Source organism: Sceloporus occidentalis, unplaced genomic scaffold, assembly GCF_023333645.1.
Source record: "Sceloporus occidentalis isolate IW3139 unplaced genomic scaffold, rSceOcc1.0.p SCAF_102, whole genome shotgun sequence".
Taxonomy (NCBI): Eukaryota; Metazoa; Chordata; class Lepidosauria; order Squamata; family Phrynosomatidae; genus Sceloporus; species Sceloporus occidentalis.
This window is the reverse complement of record NW_028317082.1, coordinates 2,254,091-2,276,434: the sequence shown is the minus strand read 5'-3', so window position 1 is coordinate 2,276,434 and position 22,344 is coordinate 2,254,091. Positions and strand designations below refer to the sequence as shown.

The 22,344-nt window shown below is 43.1% G+C and overlaps 1 protein-coding gene across 1 annotated transcript in view; it reads left to right on the top strand.

The window, feature by feature from the left end:
* LOC149283569 (dual specificity calcium/calmodulin-dependent 3',5'-cyclic nucleotide phosphodiesterase 1C-like) overlaps positions 1-22,344 on the top strand; it is a 342,446-nt gene that overhangs the window by 278,883 nt on the left and 41,219 nt on the right. Inside the window, exons 11-13 of the mRNA XM_089497386.1 lie at positions 951-1,052; positions 1,435-1,555; positions 17,977-18,058. Coding sequence (XP_089353512.1) covers positions 951-1,052; positions 1,435-1,555; positions 17,977-18,058 — 305 coding nt within the window. The remainder of the gene's footprint in view (positions 1-950; positions 1,053-1,434; positions 1,556-17,976; positions 18,059-22,344) is intronic.

The window sequence follows — 22,344 nt, the reverse complement described above, 5'->3', positions numbered from 1 at the left end:
TCATTGACAATATAATTCAAATAGGTATTATATACTGATGATTTTGACTTATATTCTATCGAGCTTCAATCAATAAAGGTATAATAATAAATAAAATAAAAAAAAAAGTAAAATGTTCTTTTAAGGTTAATACATAGTGAAAATAAAAATCTCATTAAAGCCATTGCGGTATAGTGTCTTGACATATTCAATGACCATACATTTTAGACAGTAGGTTGCCTCTATGATGTTCATGTACATGTCTGCAGATAGGTATTTTAGTTAACAAACAATGGGGTGGATGTGCATGGGGGAGAAAAAAATAAAATTCGCCCCCATGCACATGCGCCCCATTGTTTGTTGACTGGCTTTTCCATACATCCTGGGGAGTGTTTTTTGGTCAGCCGCAGTGCCTTCAGGGGAAGTAATTTTTATTAATTTATTACACTTTTTCACGTGGGAAGGTATTTTAGAAAGATTTTCTATTGCGTTCACATGTTTTACCTACACACCGCTTGCCATGTTTACACTAAGTGACTCCTCAGGTTCTGCAATTGATGTTTTAGTAGGAAAATAAAGGCACCATAATGATAGTTACCTTATATCATACCTCCCAATACCTTTTTTTTAATCTCGCGGAACTCATCAATAAAAGCAATTGCTCTTTAAATTCAAAACAATTTAATGTTGTTATATAGATTTGACATTGAATTTTTTACTTTTCATGGGAATTATAACATTGTAAAATACCTTCGGCTACTATGGTATTTTTCATATTTAATCTTCTAAGTAACATGCCAACCCAGTGTTTGGTATTTTAAAAGAATGAGCTTACTACTTTTGGAATGGAGATATCTGAAAGGGCTTTGTGACACATATGGTTGGTAGTGGAAATGTCAGTTATAATTAGCAAATGCAGAAGAAAAAATGTCTTACACATTGTTTTACTTTGTCTTATGATAACCCTGAAGGGAATTCCGGACTTTAGTGATTGAGATGGTGTTAGCCACTGATATGTCCTGTCACTTCCAACAAATCAAAGCAATGAAGAATGCTTTACAGCAGCCAGAAGGGTACGTAACCTTGTGATGTTGTATACTAAAAGGTGATGTCTCTGTACTCTTCTGCACTATTTTTTTCAAAAGGGTATAAAACAATGAAATATTAGTCTGTTTGCTTCATAGGAAGCTCATGAATTATTTTATACAAATATCACAGCAAGAAGAAAAAAACACTCAATTTGAAGGATACATGTAGGGGAGTCTTGGCAGCCGTTGAGTCCTACACATACACCAGGGAGCAATTTTTAGGCTTACCTTTTAAAAAATGTGTTCGGCATCTGTAGAGCTTCTCAAGTCTAAATTGTTGTGAAATCTATCACATATTATGTATATAATACATAAATGACGTTTCTGCTCATCAGCCATTAACTTGTTCAGTCATTTGAATTTACAGGGTTGACAAGCCGAAAGCCTTATCCCTGTTGTTGCATACAGCAGATATAAGCCATCCAGCAAAAAACTGGGACTTGCATCATCGGTGGACAATGTCTCTTTTAGAAGAATTCTTCAGACAGGTAGCGTGTCACAGTTTCATTGTTAGCTAATATGGCTCTTTGTAGTGTATAGTTAAATAAGTACATTCAAGTCTGCCATTTTTAAATGCAGTATTTTTAGTTCAGTATACCAAATAAAGCCAGGTAACTGTGTTTAGGGGTTAAAAAAGGGAATTGGAATTTATTATACAGTAAACTCACCTTGTGTGTATAACATGAGAGTGGACATCATTACTTCAGGTTCCAGTTGGGTATAGAGAAGAAAGTACTTCGGGACAGGAAAGTAATTGTTACACTAGTTCATAACAAATCTCAAGTCCCCAGAGGTAAATTTAATAACCAGAAATCCCAAAGGTTTTTACACAAATTTGAAAAAGAAGCAAAGCGTGAGCTAGGTTTTAATAAATTAGTTTAGATAAGTTTAAAGACACTTTGACTTTAAGCAATTTGAAATGTCTGGTTAGTGGAACTACATAGGTCTTTTAGTAGACGTGGTTTATATAACAATTTTAGCAATGGAAAGGGAGTTGACAGGAAACAGAAAAGGATTAACATAATTAACACAAAAAACTAGCAAGTGATCATGCAGACAACACCAGCGCCAGACTAATCTCCTCACACATTCAAAGATGGTGAATACAAAGCAAATGTGAAGAGATTAGAGAAGAAACACTTAAACGTAGACAAGTGATTCCATCTGAATACACAAAGAAATGGAAACCAGGGTTAAAATGCAAAATGTAACAGTCCCAGTAATATTCTTAAAACATGATTACAACATTATAACTATTACCAGTGTGACAAACCCTGTAGCATGAGGGCCATACATGTCACATTTAGGGGTCCTAAGCACAGTCCTCTAGGGCAGGGGCGTCCAACATGCGGCCCGCGGGCCAAATGCGGCCCGCGAGACCTGAAGGTGCGGCCCGCATAAGATCAGCAGCCAGGGCAACCGATCTTACGCGAGCCGCACCTCAAGCCCTGCTACTTACTTGTGGGAGGGTCTTCTGGACTGCACAGAGGAAGCGGAGTTCACGTGACATCCTACTTCCTCTGTGCTTTAGCAGAGAAGGCAGAGGGAGGCCGCGCCCCCTGCTGAAGTGAGCGGCATCGAGTGCAGTGCAGGTAAGGGGGTGGGGAGGGTGTTTGAATGAGGGTGTAAGTGCTGGAACCTAGGCATGATGGGACTGTGATTGCTGTTAGCAATCACACTCCTATCATGCCAAGTCAGCCAGTACATGCTGAAACCTGGCCAGCTGCCCCCCTTGTGTAGTGATGCTGCCAGCAGTATGGGGTCTGCACTTACAGCCACCCTGTACCAGCATGTACTGGCTGACTTGGCATGATAGGAGTGTGATTGCTAACAGCAATCACAGTCCCATAATGCCTAAGTTCCAGCATTTACTGGATGGATGTGTAAGTGCTGGAACCTAGGCATGATGGGACTGTGATTGCTGTTAGCAATCACACTCCTATCATGCCAAGTCAGCCAGTACATGCTGAAACCTGGCTAGCTGCCCCCCTTGTGTATTGATGCTGCCAGCAGTATGGGGTCTCCACATCACTTACAGCCACCCTGTACCAGCGTGTATTGGCTGACTTGGCATGATAGGAGTGTGATTGCTAACAGCAATCACAGTCCCATCATGCCTAGGTTCCAGCATTTACTGGATGGATGTGTAAGTGCTGGAACCTAGGCATGATGGGACTGTGACTACTGTTAGCAATCACACTCCTATCATGCCAAGTCAGCCAGTACATGCTGAAACCTAGCCAGCTGCCCCCCTTGTGTAGTGATGCTGCCAGCAGTATGGGGTCTGCACATCACTTACAGCCACCCTGTACCAGCATGTACTGGCTGACTTGGCATGATAGGAGTGTGATTGCTAACAGCAATCACAGCGAGCACAGTCCCATCATGCCTAGGTACCAGCATTTACTGGTTGCCTGGGTATGATAGGCGTGTGATTGCTGTTAGCAATCACACTCCTATCATGCCAAGTCATATTGCTAATTTTGTCCAATTGTGTGTTACCTACTTTTATTAAACATGTGAGTTTTTATTATTATTTTTAAAGGTGGGGGTCATTTTCGGTTTTGGCTAAGTGAACCCTGAATGTTTTGGTCCAGAATTTTCATTTTAGTTCATCCCTAAAATAAATCTAGGGAATCCTGAATTTGTAGTCGCAAAACTTTCAAGGCCCAGAAATCAGTGAGAGGAAGAGTAAAGGTTTTGTGTCATTTTACTTTATTTTAATCTGCATATTTTATTAAAGGCCATATTTTTTGTCACAGTGAAAAATGAGTGCGGCCCGCGCATGTATACAATTCTGATGAAGTGGCCCACTGCAGAAAAAACTTGGACACCCCTGCTCTAGGGCAATCAGAGTTGAAAACACCAGCTTGTAACAAAACAGCGCTTTATTTTAATCGCTCAAACAAAAAACAAATCATAAAAAGAAAACCTAGGTCCCAATTGGAGCCCTCTCTAACTAAATTATGCTGGTCCACACTGACCAGCCTAATTACCCACTAACTCGACCTCCCAGCCAGACCCAGCTAAGCCAGGCTCTGGAAAACCTCCCCCAGACAGCACACAAAAGGTCCAGGCAGGTATTGCCTCACTTGGCTCAGGGATAGTCGTCTTCAGGGCCTCTCCTTGCCCTGGGTGTGCAGGGAATTTTCTCTTCCCCCAACAGTTTTAATGCCCAGCACATGTGCCTGATGCCGGCCCCATAAGAATCCCGGATCCTGCAGACTTCTAGCCACTTGGAAAAGCCGGCATGGATTTTCCACAGAATGGGGGAGCATTGGCCCATCCTGCTCTCCAATTGCTCCACCCCAGGGACTCATATGTATAATCTGCATAGCAGCTGTACCCAGATACCATGTCAATCAACTCCCTGGGGTCTCACACCAGCTAAACAAATACAAAGCAATGAATGCATTAAAAACAAAATATAATTAAAAAAATACAATTAAAAGTATATAACCAAAATAGTTGCATATTTAATTGTTACAGTAATGTTCAGGTCTAACAAGACAATAGCTTTGTATACCATGAATAAAGCCAGTAACCTTTAATATGCTCCAAACATTTTATAAATTGGCTTTATCATATGCCAAGTATATAATAATTACAACATAACAACATTCTAAAGTGATTGCTTGGTTTTTTTTTTTGGTCGGAATTTAAACCCACAGACCTGTTACATAAATCCTCTCTTCCCACCTTAACAAATAGATCAGGATTCTTGTATAAACATAAAAATCCAACTTGTCTATTATGCCAAGCATTCATGAAAATGTTATAACTAAATTTACATAAAACAAAGCAAGAATTTAGCACCAAGCGAATACCAAACAACATATTTTTTAAGGCATAAATATTGGGCATTGTGTCATACTATATGGCCATATATTGCTAAGCCCGCCATTATGTCAAAGGACCCCAAGTTTGGCGAGTCCTGTGTCATTTTCCACAGCTATATAGCTTACCAAGGAACTGAATCAGTGGGAGTGCATTGCATTTTAACCCAAAAACACTGTCATTCTGTGGACACCATTAATGAGGTACTTGTGTGGCAGGTGGGGCTGCTCAACCCTAAGGTTTGGTCAGAACATGCAAATACGCACAGGGCAAAACCAAAAACACATAAAACGCATACACATTCAGATTCTCAGGTTGCAGTAGAATGGTATACCAATGTAGAAATTGTGAACAGCACAATATTTCTTGTGCTTGAACTGGTCTTCACCAGCACCCCAAAATATCACAAATAAAGTCGCTCAGCGCTCCAGTAGTTAAGTATTTAATTCAGCAACAAGGGCAACGTTTCGACCTTACGGTCTTTACATGGCTCGATAAAAGCCGTAAGATCGAAACGTTGCCCTTGTGTCACAATCCCGGCCGGCGTGCATCGCAAGGGTGCTCGCAGCATCGCGCTCGCGTTCGGAGCGCGTCGCCCGAGTACCCGTTGCGACGGGATCTCATACGGAGCGTGTCGCCCGAGTACCCGCTACGGCATGGTCCCGTCCGGGACACGTCGCCCGGGTGCTCGTGGCGTCCCGCTCCGGTGAGGAGTGCTTCTCCCGAGTACCCACGAGTAGCGGGTACTCGGTACTTACCCCTCCAGGACCGATGCCGCAACAGTGTGTCTTCATACGCGGCGGTTCACATGAAAGAACCGCCGCGCAGTGATAGACACCCACGGCATCATACACCACGCCCCCCTTCAGATTCTAGTCTCCAATGGAGAAGACGAAACGTCCATTGGACAGCGTCACTGATGGGGGCGGGACTTAGAAGGGCGGCTGGTTTAAAAGCTGTTCAGCGCTCAGTTGTTATAACTAAGCTGTATGCTAACCTGTTGCCTAAACCCTCTCTGCTCCTGACCCGGATTGCCTGACCCTTCTCTGCCTGATACCTGGTGCCGACCTCTGCTTGTCTTGTAATCTTGTTGACCTCTCTGCTCCTGACCCGGATTGCCTGACCCTTCTCTGCCTGATACCTGGTGCCGACCTCTGCTTGTCTTGTAATCTTGTTGACCTCTCTGCTCCTGACCATGATTGCCTGACCCTTCTCTGCCTGATACCCGGTGCCGACCTCTGCTTGGCTTGTGACCTTGTTGACCTCTCTGCTCCTGACCCGGATTGCCTGACCCTTCTCTGCCTGATACCCGGTGCCAACCTCTGCTTGCCTTGTGACCTTGTTGACCTCTCTGCTCCTGAACCGGATTGCCTGACCCTTCTCTGCCTGATACCCGGTGCCGACCTCTGCTTGCCTTGTGATCTTGTTGACCTCTCTGCTCCTGACCCGGATTGCCTGACCCTTCTCTGCCTGATACCCGGTGCTGACCTCTGCTTGCCTTGTGACCTTGTTGACCTCTCTGCTCCTGACCCGGATTGCCTGACCCTTCTCTGCCTGATACCCGGTGCCGACCTCTGCTTGCCTTGTGACCTTGTTGACCTCTCTGCTCCTGACCCGGATTGCCTGACCCTTCTCTGCCTGATACCCGGTGCCGACCTCTGCTTGCGTTGTGACCTTGTTGACCTCTACGCTCCTGACCCGGATTGCCTGACCCTTCTCTGCCTGATACTCGGTGCCGACCTGTGATTGCCTAGTGACCGCGCTCTCCTGCATCCTGGTTTCCTCACCTGTACCAACGTGTAACATAGTAACATAGTAACATAGTTCATAAGGTTGAAAAAAGACCAAAGTCCATCAAGTTCAACCTATATACATATTGTGTCCCTACTGTGTTGATCCAGAGGAAGGCAAAAAAACCCTTATGAAGCAGATGCCAATTGCCCCATACCAGGGGGAAAATTCCTTCCCGACTCCAAAAATGGCAATCAGAATAAATCCCTGGATCAACGTTCTGTCCCTATTAATCTAATATCCATAACTTGTAATATTATTGCTTTCAAGAAACACGTCCAGGCTCCTTTTGAACTCTTTTATTGAGTTTACCATCACCACTTCCTCTGGCAGAGAGTTCCATAATCTCACCGCTCTTACTGTAAAGAACCCCCGTCTGTGCTGGTGTAGAAACCTTCTTTCCTCCAACCGTAGAGGATGTCCCCTTGTTATAGATACTGTCCTGGGTATAAATAGGTCCTGGGAGTGATCTCTGTACTGTCCCCTTATATATTTATACATAGTTATTAAATCCCCCCTAAGCCGTCTTTTTTCCAAACTAAATAACCCTAATTCTGATAATCTTTCTGGGTACTGTAGTCCTCCCATTCCCCTTATTACTCTGGTTGCCCGTCTTTGAACCCTCTCCAGCTCCACTATATCTTTCTTGTACACTGGTGCCCAGTACTGTACACAGTATTCCATGTGTGGTCTGACTAGTGACTTGTACAGTGGTAGAATTATTTCCTTGTCGTGGGCATCTATGCCCCTTTTGATGCACCCCATGATTTTATTTGCCTTAGCAGCAGCTGCCTGACACTGGTTGCTACAGGTAAATTTACTGTTAACTAAAACTCCTAAGTCCTTTTCCATGTCAGTCGTCCCCAGTGTTTTCCCATTTAATACATATTCCCAGCCTGGATTTTTCTTCCCCATGTGCATAACCTTACATTTATCTGTGTTGAACCTCATCTGCCACATCCCAGCCCAAGCCTCCAACCTATGCAGATCCATTTGTAATCGTGCACTGTCCTCTATTGTGTTAACCACGTTACAGAGCTTAGTATCGTCTGCAAAGATTGATACTTTACTATACAATCCCTCTACAAGGTCATTAATAAATATATTAAAAAGAATAGGACCCAAAACTGACCCCTGTGGTACCCCACTAGCAACAGTAACCCACTCAGAGTATGTACCATTAATAACCACCCTCTGTTTCCTATCACTGAGCCAGTTACTTACCCACATACACACATTCTCCCCCAGCCCAAGCATTCTCATTTTATGTACCAGCCTTTTATGTGGCACCGTATCAAATGCTTTGGAAAAATCAAGATATACGACATCCAGCGATTCACCCCGATCCAGTCTTGAGCTCACCTCCTCATAAAAGCTGATCAGGTTAGTTTGACAGGACCGATCCCTTGTAAACCCATGCTGATATGGAGTCATACACTTATTTTCATTGAGATACTCCAAAATAGCATCTCTTAGGAAACCCTCAAACAGTTTACACACAACAGAAGTTAAACTAACAGGCCTATAATTCCCCGGGTCACTTTTTGTCCCCTTTTTGAATATTGGCACAACATTTGCTATGCACCAGTCCTGGGGAACAGACCCTGTCACTATAGAGTCCTTGAATATTAGAAATAGGGGTCTGTCTATTACATTACTTAACTCCCTTAGAACGCGGGGGTGAATGCCATCTGGACCTGGTGATTTGTCTATTTTGATTTTTTTTAGGCGGCACTGCACTTCTTCCTGGGTTAGACAGGCGACATGTACTGGGGCAGTTATCTCATCCTGCTGTATATTACCTGGCATTTCATTTTCCTCTGTGAATACAGCAGAGAAGAATATATTTAATAGATTAGCCTTTTCCTGATCCCCGTCTATAACTTCTCCCTCATTACTTTTTAAGGGGCCAACGCTTTCATTTTTAACCTTTTTACTATTTATATAGTTAAAGAACATTTTGGGGTTTGTCTTACTCTCTTTGGCAATGAGTCTTTCTGTCTCCACTTTTGCTGCTTTTATCTGATTTTTACATATTTTATTTTTTCCCCGATAGCTTTTTAGTGCTTCCTCACTGCCTTCCTGTTTTAGTAGCTTAAATGCCTTTTTTTCCCATTTATTACCCCCTTTACATTTTTATTTATCCACATTGGTTTTCTCTTGTTCCTGACTCTTTTATTCCCATACGGTATGTAATACCTTTTTGCTGAATTAAATACACCTCACTTAACTACTGGAGTGCTGAGCGACGTTATTTGCTGTAGAATGGTAATTATCAATAAGTGCATAAAACAAAGCAAGAATTCAGCGCATATACCATTCAAACACCACATATCTAAGGCATAACTATTGGGGATTATGTCACACTATATGGCTATATACTGCTTAGCCCACTACTACGTCAAGGAATCCCAAATTTTTGGCAACCCAATCTTATTGGTCATTATTATTTTAGCAGAAACCTGGTAATCTAAATTTTACGCCTTTACAGCTTCTGTTTTTAACACAGTAGTTATTCTACTTCGTGTCATACTTGTTATACAGTTACAAACCATATAAAGGATAAGAAAAGAAAACATAAATGTAAACAATGGTTCTCAATTGTGACTGCTGTCCTCCTCACTGGCTGTGCACACCACACACTAAATACAAAAGAGCATTTCTCTCTTGCTGTGTACTAATAGCAACAATCACTAAACTAAATAATGTTATTAATTTATGTATCAAAATATCCCGTCAAGAAATCATTTTCTGTGTTGATTTAGTGACTAAACGGTTATTGTTTTAGTATATTTTATTATTAGTATATAATTACATTACTTGATATATTTTATAAAATATATTATTTTATTACTATATATATATACAGTATCTCACAAAAGTAAGTACACCCCTCACATTTTTGTAAATATTTTATTATATCTTTTCATGTGACAACACTGAAGAAATGACACTCTGCTACAATTTAAAGTAGTGAGTGTACAGCCTGTATAACAGTGTAAATTTGCTGTCCCCTCAAAATAACTCAACACACAGCCATTAATGTCTTAACCTAGGAAATTTGGAGGCAACATAACGACAACTAGCTTCTACACGCTTGAAACACCACTTATTAGTGTTACAAGGTCTCAGGCAAGCCCGGGCTGGGACAAAAAATAGGCCCGGGCATTTAAGACTGAGCAGCCCATTTTTATTTATTCATTTATTTTTTGTGAAACCAAATTCTGACAAATTTAATATACCATTTATTGTTGTCTATTAGTTATATTTCAGCATGCTGTTGTCACTGTAATCAATTAGCATTACATAAATATATAATAAATTAATCATAACGTCATGCAATTTATAAAGTGCTATAATATTAATGAAAGATTCAAAACAGTAACTGATCTTTGAACATTTAGTTGGTACTTAGAAAAAAAACTAGTGGCAGTGTGGCACTACTTGGGCCTTGGTTCGTCATTTCACCCTCACGACGAGTGAGCCTGTCAGTCACAGACTCACAGCAGGGAAGAAACTCGGACCTCAGACCACCCCAACTGAATTGCGGCGCTCAGCCAATCCTTTAGGCGGAGCAATGTGACTAAAAAAAGTCATCTTACACGGGACCCTTGAAGCCACAATTTAGTGCCACTAATCCTTTTTAATAAGATACGCAGGTTGAAATAGAGTAAATAACACAATACCTTTACTTTTGCTCTCACTGATTTCTGGGCCTAGAATGTTTTGTCCTCTGAAGTGATTACAAATTCAGGAGGGCGTTTTAGTTCAATTTATTCCTACAGAAAGTAAAGGGCCAGAAAACAGATGACTAAATATACACCAGGACAGGCTCTGCCACCCAGACACACACACAAGGACAGACTTTGCCACACCGACACTCAAACATACACACCAGGACAGGCTCTGCCACCCAGACACACACACCAGGACAGGCTCCGCCACACCGAGACCCAAACACACACACCAGGACAGGCCCTGCCACAGCGACACCCACATCCGGACGGTTTCCCTTTGGTATTGATTTATGTGATAGCCACAGCTGGCCTTGTGTATTGATGCCGCCAGCCCCATGTGTATTTGTGCAGACTCCAGAGAGCCCCCCATTGTATATTTATGCCGCCAGACAGCCCCAATTTAGCAATGATTTATGTGATGCCCCAGCCAGCACCCGCTTGTGAATTAATGCCCCCACACCCTTGCGTATTGACCCCAGCCAGCCCCACATTGTGTATTCATGCCAGCCATCCCCCCTTTAGTATCAAATCAGATCTGGCACCCAGACCTGCCTAGGACCCAGATTGGAAGAATAGGACATGCCATCTTTGCCACCAAAACAGCCTGCCTGTGGCATCTTTGCCACCAAAACAGCCTGCCTGTGGCATCTTACACATCCATGCTATCACACACACATATTCATTCACTCGTTCACAAATATTTATTCACTAATTCACAGATAATCATTCACTCGTTCAGATATTCATTCAGATATTCATTCATACATTGATACCCATTAATTCCCTCATTCAGATACTCATTTACATATACTCATTCACAAACATACATTCACTCACTCACTCAATCTCACATACTCCTTCATACAGCCTCCCCCACCCCGTTACCTGAACTGAAGATGTATGTGCTGCTCACAGTCTTCCGCGAACAACCTGTTCTACTGCACAGGGGAAGCAGACGCGCAGCAGGGTCATCTGACGTACGTGACGTGACTTCGTTTGATTCCTGCGTCCCCCTGGCGTTAGAAAAGACGCTACTTGCGCGCATCTACCAGGTAAGTAGCGGGCCCCTGTGGAAGTGATCGTGGGGGGTGCCCGGGCCCCCTAGAGTGGCGGGCCCGGTAGTAGTACCTGCAGGCTTTAGGGGCAGGTGCCCCTTTTGCCCTGCGTTAAGGACAGCCGTAGAGGCCGCATAGGTCCAGTCAGTCCGGTCCTGACTGGGCCTATTTTAAGGTAGGGGCCTGGAGCTGCAGCTCCATCAGCCCTCAGGTCAATCCGGCGTGCCCGGTGTGCCAGAGGGCCAGTCCAGGCCTGGCCTCAGTGGGAATGGGGAGCAGATGTGTTAAATTTGGTGTTATCGCTCTCACACTCTCTCATAATGGTCACTGGAAGTTCAACATGGTACCTCATGGCAAAGAACTCTCTGAGGATCTCAAAAAAAGAATTGTTGCTCTACATAAAGATGGCCTAGGCCAGGGGTGTCCAAGTTTTTTCTGCAGTGGGCCACTTCATCAGAATTGTATACGTGTGCGGGCTGCACTAATTTTTCACTGAGTGAAAATATGGCCTTTAATAGGATATGCAGATTAAAATAAAGTAAATGACACAAAACCTTTACTTTTCCTCTCACTGATTTCTGGGCCTAGAAAGTTTTGTGACTACAAATTCAGGATTCTGGATAAGTTAAAATGAAATAGTTCTATTTATTTTAGGGATACACTGAAATAAAAATTTTGGACCAAAACCAAAAATTCAGGGTTCACTTAGCCAAAACTGAAAATGACCCCCCCCCCCACATACTTTTAATAAAAGTAAGTTGCACACCAAAATTGTACAAAAAACATTATATATTATGATTGTTAACAGCAATCTCAGGCATACCCAGATTCCAGTATGTACTGGTTGGCTGGGCATTGTACCAGTAATTTTTGTCCAAATTTTAGTGTGTAACCACACTTTTATTAAAAGTAACACACCACAATTGGACAAAAAAATCAACAATATGACTTGGCATGATAGGAGTGTGATTGCTAACAGCAAACACACTCTTTTCATACCCAGGCAACCAGTAAATGCTGGAACCTAGGCATGATGGGACTGTGCTTGCTGTTAGCAATCACACTCCTATCATGCCAAGTCAGCCAGTACATGCTGGTACAGGGTGGCTGTAAGTGCAGACCCCATACTGCTGGCAGCATCAATACACAAGGGGGGCAGCTAGCCAGGTTTCAGCATGTACTGGCTGACTTAGCATGATAGGAGTGTGATTGCTAACAGCAATCACAGTCCCATCATGCCTAGGTTCCAGCACTTACACATCCATGCTATCACACACACTCATTCATTCATATACTCATTCATTCACACATTCATTCCCTCACAGGCATACTCATTCAAACAACCTCCCCCACCCCCTTACCTACTACAGCTCTCGATGCCGCTCACAGACTTCAGCAGGGGGCGCGGCCTCCCTCGTTCTCCCCACAGAGGAGGCAGGACTGGAGCAGAGAATAGACCCTCCCACAAGTAAGCGGCAGGGCCTGTGATCCTGGCTGCCGATCTCACGCGGGCCGCACCTCGAGGTCACCGCATGTTGGACGCCCCTGGCCTAGGCTATAAGAAGATTGCCAAGACCCTGAAACTGAGCTGCGGCACAGTGGGTCATATCCAGAGGTTGTCTTTGGGAAATAGACGTATGAGTGCTGCCAGCATTGCTGCAGAGGTTGATGGGGTCAGTGCTCAAACCATATGCCGCGCACTGCATCAAATTGGTCTGCATGGCTGTCGTCCCAGAAGGAAGCCTCTTCTAAAGATGATGCACAAGAAAGTCTGCAAAAAGTTTGCTAAAGACAAGCAGACTAAGGACATGGATTACTGGAACCATGTCCTGTGGTCTGATGAGACCAAGATAAACTTATTTGGTTCAGATGGTGTCGTGTGTTGCAGTAACCAGGTAAGGACAATGACAAGTGTGTCTTGCCTACAGTCAAGCACAGTGCTTGACCGGAGTGTCATGGTCTGTGCTGCTGGCACTGGGGAGTTACAGTTCATTGAGGGAACCATGAATGCCAATATGTACTGTGACATACTAAAGCAGAGCATGATCCCCTCCCTTTGGAGACTGGGTATACACACAAAAAGTTAATTAATTATAATAAAAACAAAATGGATAAGGTAAATAGTCACAGTACTGTAATATTCAGTTTTCCTAAAGCTGCATAATATATTAGGTGTGACATTTCTCTATCTAACCTCATGAATATGTCCCTAACATAGGAAACATTGTGTTGTGAGTACATTCTGTTCCTATGAACATATTTTATGGTGTCCCTTAGGTGTTCTATAGAAGGCAAAGGTGCAGTCAGTGATCAACTGCTTAGTCAATTTGATGCTCAAATAGTATGAACTTGAAATAATGATGTTCAATCTACTTTACAACTTCCAAGGTCACTGATGACACGAAAAATAAATCGCAAAAGTAATGCTTGAAAAATAAGAAATCTCATGTATAAGATCAATGTACATTTTTGATTATGTTCTACTTTGCAACTAGATTACAAGTGTGGGGAGAAAGGAACACATTTTTCATCTTTCTCATGCTAAGGCTGGAAAGGAATGTTAGAATATCATTCAATCAGTGCTTTCAACAATACAAAGAACATTTTAATACTAGGGAATCCAAATATAACTATGTATGTGAATATTAAGAAATAAAATATTGCCTTAATAATGTAAATGTAAATGTTTTTTTCCCTAATTTTAAAAAAAGGCTTGTAATGTAGTAGTTTTTGACTGGTGTTATGTTTATGCTAAAACTAGACATTAATATATTGGTAGGTGTCCCACCCACTTTCATATTATTGGGTACATGTGTATGGATGACACAGGTTGCCAGGATATCCATGTCTGCAATCTGTCACTGCACTAATCATGCTTTGTGATATCAATGCATATAACGTTTTTTCAAGGCTAGGTGGCAGATATTTAATAATTTTTTTAACTGTCTTCAGGGGCGGGCAATTGCCCCCCAGGCCGCCCGAAATCTAATCTAAACGGCCGCTGGGTGCTGATGCCGCCGGCCGGCGCTACTTTAATACTTTAAAAAAAAATGTAATATGGCAAGCCGGATCAGCTATTAAATGAAAAAAAAAAAAAGTATTAAAGCAGTGCCGGCCGGCGGCATCAGCACCCAACGGTCGTATGCGCTGGCCGCCAAGTGATGGGAGCAGCGTGAGGGGTGAAAGCTCTGCCCCCTCGCACGGACCTTTCACCCCTCACGCTGCTCCCATCACTAAGCGGCCATCAGATTGTTGGAAATCTAATCTAAACGGCCGCTGCGTGCTGATGCGGCCGGCCGGCGCTACTTTAATACTTTATTTATTTTTAATATGGCAAGCCGATCCGGCATATTAAATAAATAAAAAAAGGATTAAAGTAGCTCAGGCCGGCAGCATCAGCATGCAGCGGCCGCTTAGATTAGATTTCCAACAATCTGATGGCCGCATAGTGATGGGAGCAGCGTGAGGGGTGAAAGGTCCGTGCGAGGGGAGGAGCTTTCACCCCTCACATTGCTCCCATCACTATGCGGCCATCAGACTGCTGGAAAACTGATCTAAACGGCCGATGCGTGCTGATGCCGCCGGCCGGAGCTACTTTAATACTTTTTTTTTTTCATTTAATAGCCGATCTGGCTTGCCATATTAATTTAAAAAAAAAAAAGTATTAAAGTAGCTCCGGCCGGTGGCATCAGCACCCAACGGCCGTTTAGATCAGTTTTCCAGCAATCTGATGGCCGCATAGTGATGGGAGCAGCGTGAGGGGTGAAAGCTCCGCCCCTCGCACTCAGACTGCTGGAACACCGGATGTCGTGTCACTGACATCCTGTATACATAGAAAACAGTCTGTTGCTACCAGGGGATGGATGTCTAGACGAAACCCCCCAAAAGTAAAAGTAGAAGGTTAGTAAACCAATTTATTTTTGTACAAGCTATATAATATTTTTTTTGTATTCGTTAAAAACAAAAAAATAGGTATGTGTGTGTGTATGTAAGTGTGTCCCCAGTGTCACTTCTGTCCCCAATCAGTCCCCCATGTCATTGCTGTCCCCATTCAGCTCCCCAGTGTCACCTCTGTCCCCAATCAGCCCCTCCCAGTGTCCTCTCTGTCCCCAATCAGACCCTCCCAGTGTCACCCCTGTCCCCCTTCAGCCCCCGTGTCATTGCTGTCCCCATTCAGCTCTACATTGCCACCTCTGTCCCCAATCAGCTCCTCCCAGTGTCACCTCTGTCCCCCTTCAGCCCCCGTGTCATTGCTGTCCCCATTCAGCTCTTCAGTGTCAGCTCTGTCCCCAATCAGTCCACTTTTTTTTTTACCATCCTTTGTTGCTATTAAATTTACTTATGTTGAGCCACATTTGAATCATATTTGTATTTTTATAATGAATATGCATTCAGGAAAAGATGGGCATAGGATATGTAATTATACATTAGTAGATACCTATTGATAACTTGGGTACCAAGGCTTATTTACAATCATGTACTACAAAGAAATCTTATTTGGCACAAGAAGATGATGATTCTGGAGTTGCAGGAGCCAGACTGGAAAAAGCAAGTCACTGGTAGTTTATATTACTTTACTCCTTGGGCTTAAGCGCATTGAATATTTTTAAATCTCAGTAACACCAGAATCCTATGAGTTACGTCTTAGTTATTTGGTGATTGAGGACTGCCCCATATGTCAATGGCAAGACAGAAAGCCAGGGTCATAAATGTCGAAAGCAAAATAGATACGATGACAACTGGGTCCTTTGAATATATAAAGCTGAGTGCTAAGTCAAGGTAGGTGTTAACTTGACTGACCACACAAAACAACTTGCATATTCACTAATACACAAATGTGAAAGGGCATACAACTTTAAATTCTGTGAGGTTCAGGGAACAATATGTGTATTAAACATCTTGCATGCACAATTTAGTATTAATAATCATATACAACCCTTGCTACAACACTTAAAAAGAATGAACACCCACACCCATAGTAAAATCAATAAATAAAAAAAACAGGGCTGACAGGACCCCCATTAAGTCGAGTACAGTGGGATGGGGTCATTTTTGGAGGAATTGGGTATCTTTTCTTTAGGCATTTTAAAAAATATATTTAAGGTCTTGATTTTGTAGTAGTATAGGAGGAATTCTTCACAGCAGACGTGAGCTCTAAGGGATCCATGTATAAAGTTGATTTAGAGGCAACAAGAGGTGTTCATTGTGAAACTTCTCACTAACGTTAAGATTAGGATTGGCCTCTATCCAGTCACATACCATCTCTTCAGTCTTGTCATCATTCAACAGGCAGTATTCTTTATCACAGTCATTATATCAATGTCCTTAACGCTGCTAATTAGAACCTCCAGATGACATGCATCCTCAGCTACACAATATCTGGCATTATGTCGAAGAGTTTCAAATAAGGAACACAGATATACCTTATAACATAACTGTTGTTTTTACAGGTATTTGCTAACAACCACCTAAGGTTAAAAACACAGGGGCAATGTTAAAACAAACAGCAGTAAGATTCTGACAAACACTGGGTACCATAGTCATACACAATAAAGAAAACATAGAAACCTTACAGAAGTGAATCCTTTCTAACATACTACACTTCTGTATTGTGTTAGTCGATGAAATATTATTTAATGAGACAGCAAATGGCAACACCTATATACCGTATTGGCTCGGATATGGGCCGCCCCCGTATATAGGCCGCACCCTAAAAGTTTGGTGCTTTTTTAAAGAAAAAGTTTTTTTCTTTAAAAAAGCACCAAAAAAACATGGTGCCACTCTGTCTCCCCCCCTCGAGATATGCTGCCACTGTCCTCCCCCCTCGAGATATGCTGCCACTGTCCCCCCCCCGAGATATGCTGCCACTCTGCCCCCCCCCGAGATATGCTGCCACTCTGCCCCCCCCGACTTACCAGAGGAGACTCCCGGGTGTCTTGCGGGGCTGGCGGGGGACATCTACGCAATACGCGTACACAACTTCCGGTGCCGGCACTCAGCTGATGTGCCGGCACCGGAAGTTGTGTACGCGTATTGCGTAGATGTCCCCCGCCGGCCCCGCAAGACACCCGGGAGTCTCCTCTGGTAAGTCTTGGGGGCAGAGGTAAAGCTTAGACAACCTCCCGTGCCGGCACCCCCCCCGTGGAAAGTGCTGGCAAGGGAGGCTGTCTGAGCGTATCGGGGAGTAGGATGCAGGTCCCCTGCACCGCTGCGGGGGATCTGTATCCTAACCCTGCCCGGCGCCCGGTACTGCATGTCCTGGACGTCGGGCGCTAGACCCCGAATATAGGCCGCACCCCCACTTTAAAGACTTAAAGTGGGGGGAAAAAGTGCGGCCTATATTCGAGCCAATACGGTATTAGTTATTGGAAATGTACTCCAGCAATCTGTAAGTAAAAGTGAATGTTAAATTCACCATTGCTATATAATATACCTTGTCTTAAATTAAATGTATACATCAATTAATTATGCACTTTACTATTATTTCAGGGTGACAAAGAAGCAGAACTTGGCCTTCCTTTCTCTCCACTGTGTGACCGCAATTCAACAATGGTTGCTCAATCCCAAATAGGTGAGACTAAATCTTACTTACTGTAAGCTTGCGAGCAGGGCTCTGTCCACCTAATGTATCGGTGTGTCTTAGTCTTTCAATTCTAGTCTTGTCATACCCCTTGAATATATGTTTTGTATTCAGTGCTGCATAAATTATTGGTGCTATATAAATGAAAGACAATAATAATACTTTTGCTTGCAATGAAATTAGATGCTATTGTTTCAAGCATGATATTATTAATTTAACATTGTTTCCTATAATCTCATAAAGCAAATAAAGTCTGCTAAACTATTTGTATTCATTTTTGCATCTTTTAGTGATAAGGCTAAACTCATAATTAATAATTAAAAAAAATAAGCAAAAAATATTTTGGTATGTAAAAGTATAATGAGGTTCGGCACAAGCTCAGACATTACTGGTAAATGCCCAAACTCCAGTTCAGAGGTTCTGACTGGTAATAAGAGAGATACTTAAGGTCTGTAAAGTTTGGACTTTCAGTGAAAAAAAAAAAAAAAAAAAGTTGTTTGTGGTGTGTATGTTTCCAAACATAAATTGGTGATTGTTTTGGAATATTTAAAGAGAATTCAAGAGAATTGAATTGTGCATGAGATAGGCATAAAGCTATCCGACAAGATCAACCGCTGATAAAGATCTGAGTCTAACATCAGGAAGCATATGCAGACTAGGTTTGCATGTGTAAAAGTGTTTTTTTTTAAGAATAATGCATTATTTTATTCTAAATAATGTATCATACTTACAAAAATTGTATCAAAATAAACATATGGTTAAAATTGTAAAAGGATCCTGTCAGGGTGGTAAATAGACATGTGCTAATGAGCCAAAAATGATTCAGACACATTTTTGGTTAGTTTTTAGGTCCAATCGGTTTTTTGGGCAACAAAATTTGTTCCCTGCCCATTCAGTTATGCCGAAAATTAGGGTGCATTTTTAATTTGGTAACAAAATGTTGCCCGGTGCCCAGATTCGCTCACTCTTTTATATTCTCATTCACTCTCATGCTCTCTAAACGTTTCCCTACCTTCTCTGCTGACCACTTCAGTTTCTGCCAACCACCTTCTATTTTCTCTGCTCTCTTCTATCTTCAATCTTTCTCTGTGGACACAACCCGATGGCAGCGCTAAGTTCAAGTTAGGGGTAAATGCTGACGCTTTCAGTGATGTCCTCTCCCTCGATTGTATGATCAGGGAGAGGACGTCACCGCAAGTGATATCATGTTGCCCTCAGTTCAAATTTAGGGCAAAATAATGGCGCTTTCTGTCACATTCTCTCCCCCAATTGGGTGATCGAGGAGAGGATGGGACCACAAGTGCCATCATTTTCATGGAAGTTCCCTTCAGGTTATGTCCAGACGAACATAGAAGATTGAAGATAGAAGAGAAGGGAAAAAATTAAAGAACGAAGGTAGAAGATGAAATAGAAAAAGATGGTCAAGCAGAAGTGGTCAGCATAGAAGGTAGGGAAACATTTAGAGAGTGTGAGAATGTGGGCCTACATATTTTGGACGGAAATTCTGAGCGTTTTGCTTCCTTTTCATCTGATTATTGGAGGGTATTGCCTTGTTTTCTTGGCTTTGTACGAATCGCAAAATTTACCAAAATTTGGTAACTTTGCAATTCATAAGAATCCGAATGATCAAGCCGAGTGGCAGTACCCTTGTCAGTAAGATGTTAAATAAACAAGTTATTTGATTATTTGATAATGTGCAACAGTGCGTGTTGTGCGTCTTTATCTTACAAGTTGTCTTGTTATTTGCCACCATCTAGTGGCAAAAGCGCAGCTATGGCATATAAAATTTACCAAAACTCTGTAAATTTGCAATTTGTACAAATGTGATGCATAAGTCTAGTGATAAACACCCTTGTCATTAAGATGTTACATAAACAAGTTATTTGATTATTTATTACTGTGCATCAGTGTGTTGTGATTCTTTATCTTATAAGTTGTCTTGTTATTTGTCGCCATCTAGTGGCTAATGAGCAGCTATGCGATCTAGAAATCTTTAAAGGCACACAGAAAGCTCAATGTCAGGACTCGGGTGATCAGGTCAGGTAGGAGCCCATGCGCAGGGGATACTTGGGGTTCAGTATGTAACCCACAGTGCATGATTATGCAAACAAAGACACCACAAACAGAAATCCAGGTAATGCAGTGTATTTCATGTATATAACAGGACCAGCAAATAAGGGTAATATAGTCTAAGCAAGTAACCGGACGTATGGCAAAATAAAAAACAGGTAATAAGTCTTTTGGCAGGGAGCCCGCTTGGAAGGGCGCGACAGACAGAGAGCCCGCTTGGAAGGGCACGACAGACAGAGAGCCCGCATGGAAGGGCACGACAGACAGAGAGCCCGCTTGGAAGGGCACGACAGACAGAGAGCCCGCTTGGAAGGGCACGACAGACAGAGAGCCCGCTTGGAAGGGCACGAAAGGCACACAGCCCGCTTGGAAGGGTACAAAAGGCACACAGCCCGCTTGGAAGGGTACAAAGCAGGGAGTCCACTTGGAAGGACACAAAGCAGGGAGTCCACTTGGAAGGACACAAACCAGGGAATCCACTTGATCAGGACACAAAGCAGGGAACCAGGAACAGTACAGGTGCAGAGCCACAGCAGGAAGGTCCATAGACTTCAATACAAAGGCCCTGACTGAAGGGCAGGGCAGGTTCATAAAGGCAGGGTAATCCAGATAACAAGGCCCAGCTGGATGTAGACTAGGGCTCAACCCAGGTAACAAGGCACACCTGAGTTCTGAGTGCTCCAGAGGGCGGAGGGTGGCCACTAGTGGTCGCAGATGTAAACGCCACAGGTATAAAAAAGCCATGGTTCAGGCAGTGAAAAATTGGTTCCTGACAGTACCCCCTCCCCAAGGAGCGGTCACTGAACGCAAACAGACTGAACAAAATCTGTACACCTTTAATAAACTGAGCAGAAGGGTGTACTTAACGTGATTTCTTCTTCTTCTTCTTTTTCGGTAAAGCTTGTTCACAGATCTCCAGGTCTTCCTTTCTGATTATATTGCCGTTAGAGGTAATAACACAATCGAAGGAAAGGTTATCTGCGATGCAATTGTAGGTCAAATTAGGACTGGATGCTGAAGAAGTTGAGGAGAAGCTATGAGTCAGTGCTTTCTCTTTCCATGTACCAGGGGTCACATAGCTGCCCTGTACCCAGGGCACCACTGAGGGCAGTTCATTATGGGAAGCATTGATGGAAGGCCCCTTCTTACCCAGAGATGGAATAGGGTCATGCATCTTTGTTACCAGTCCAGAGGTGATACTAGGGGCTATGGTAGTCTCTGGTGTATCACACTTTGCTGAGGTAGCAGTGATAGGAGTTGCAATCACGGCTGAACAGAAAGCAATAGGAAGTTCATCCATATGGGAGGAACCCACACTGCCACAGACTGTAGGATCACAGACGCTGCATTCCATCACAGAACAATCATCATCAGGCTTCAGCTGGACATCCACCGGAGGTTGAGAAGCACCAGGAATCACCAGGGTTGGTATATACTCCATGGGTTCACTGTCCTGGGGAATAAAGCTACTTCCCCTTTTAGCAGAGCTCTGTAGTTGTGACGTAGACTGCTCAATCGGTACAGAGGGTTTAGGAGGTTTCAGAGGACATTGGGTGATCCAGTGTCCCTTTTTGCCACAGTAAAAGCAAGCCTCATCATCACGCCTTTGTTGTAATTCGGTTGTGGTAAGGGGGTTCACGTTTCCTAGGAGATTCCTTTTTAATACTGGTAACAGGCTTGTTGGATTTCTCAGGTGATGTAGCAGGTGTAGGTGAATGGTCTTCATGAGAGTGATTGGAGTTGGAGTCCCAGATTTGCATTAATGATTTGCACAGTTCAAGCAAGCATTCGCCTATCACTTTGATGACTGAAAGTAACCCCGCTGACTCCTTGTTAATGGCCTTTGTATTCTGTCAGGACTCGGGTGATCAGGTCAGGTAGGAGCCCATGCGCAGGGGATACTTGGGGTTCAGTATGTAACCCACGGTGCATGATTATGCAAACAAAGACACCACAAACAGAAATCCAGGAAATGCAGTGTATTTCATGTATATAACAGGACCAGCAAATAAGGGTAATATAGTCTAAGCAAGTAACCGGACGTATGGCAAAATAAAATACAGGTAATAAGTCTTTTGGCAGGGAGCCCGCTTGGAAGGGCGCGACAGACAGAGAGCCCGCTTGGAAGGGCGCGACAGACAGAGAGCTCGCTTGGAAGGGCGCGACAGACAGAGAGCCCGCTTGGAAGGGCGCGACAGACAGAGAGC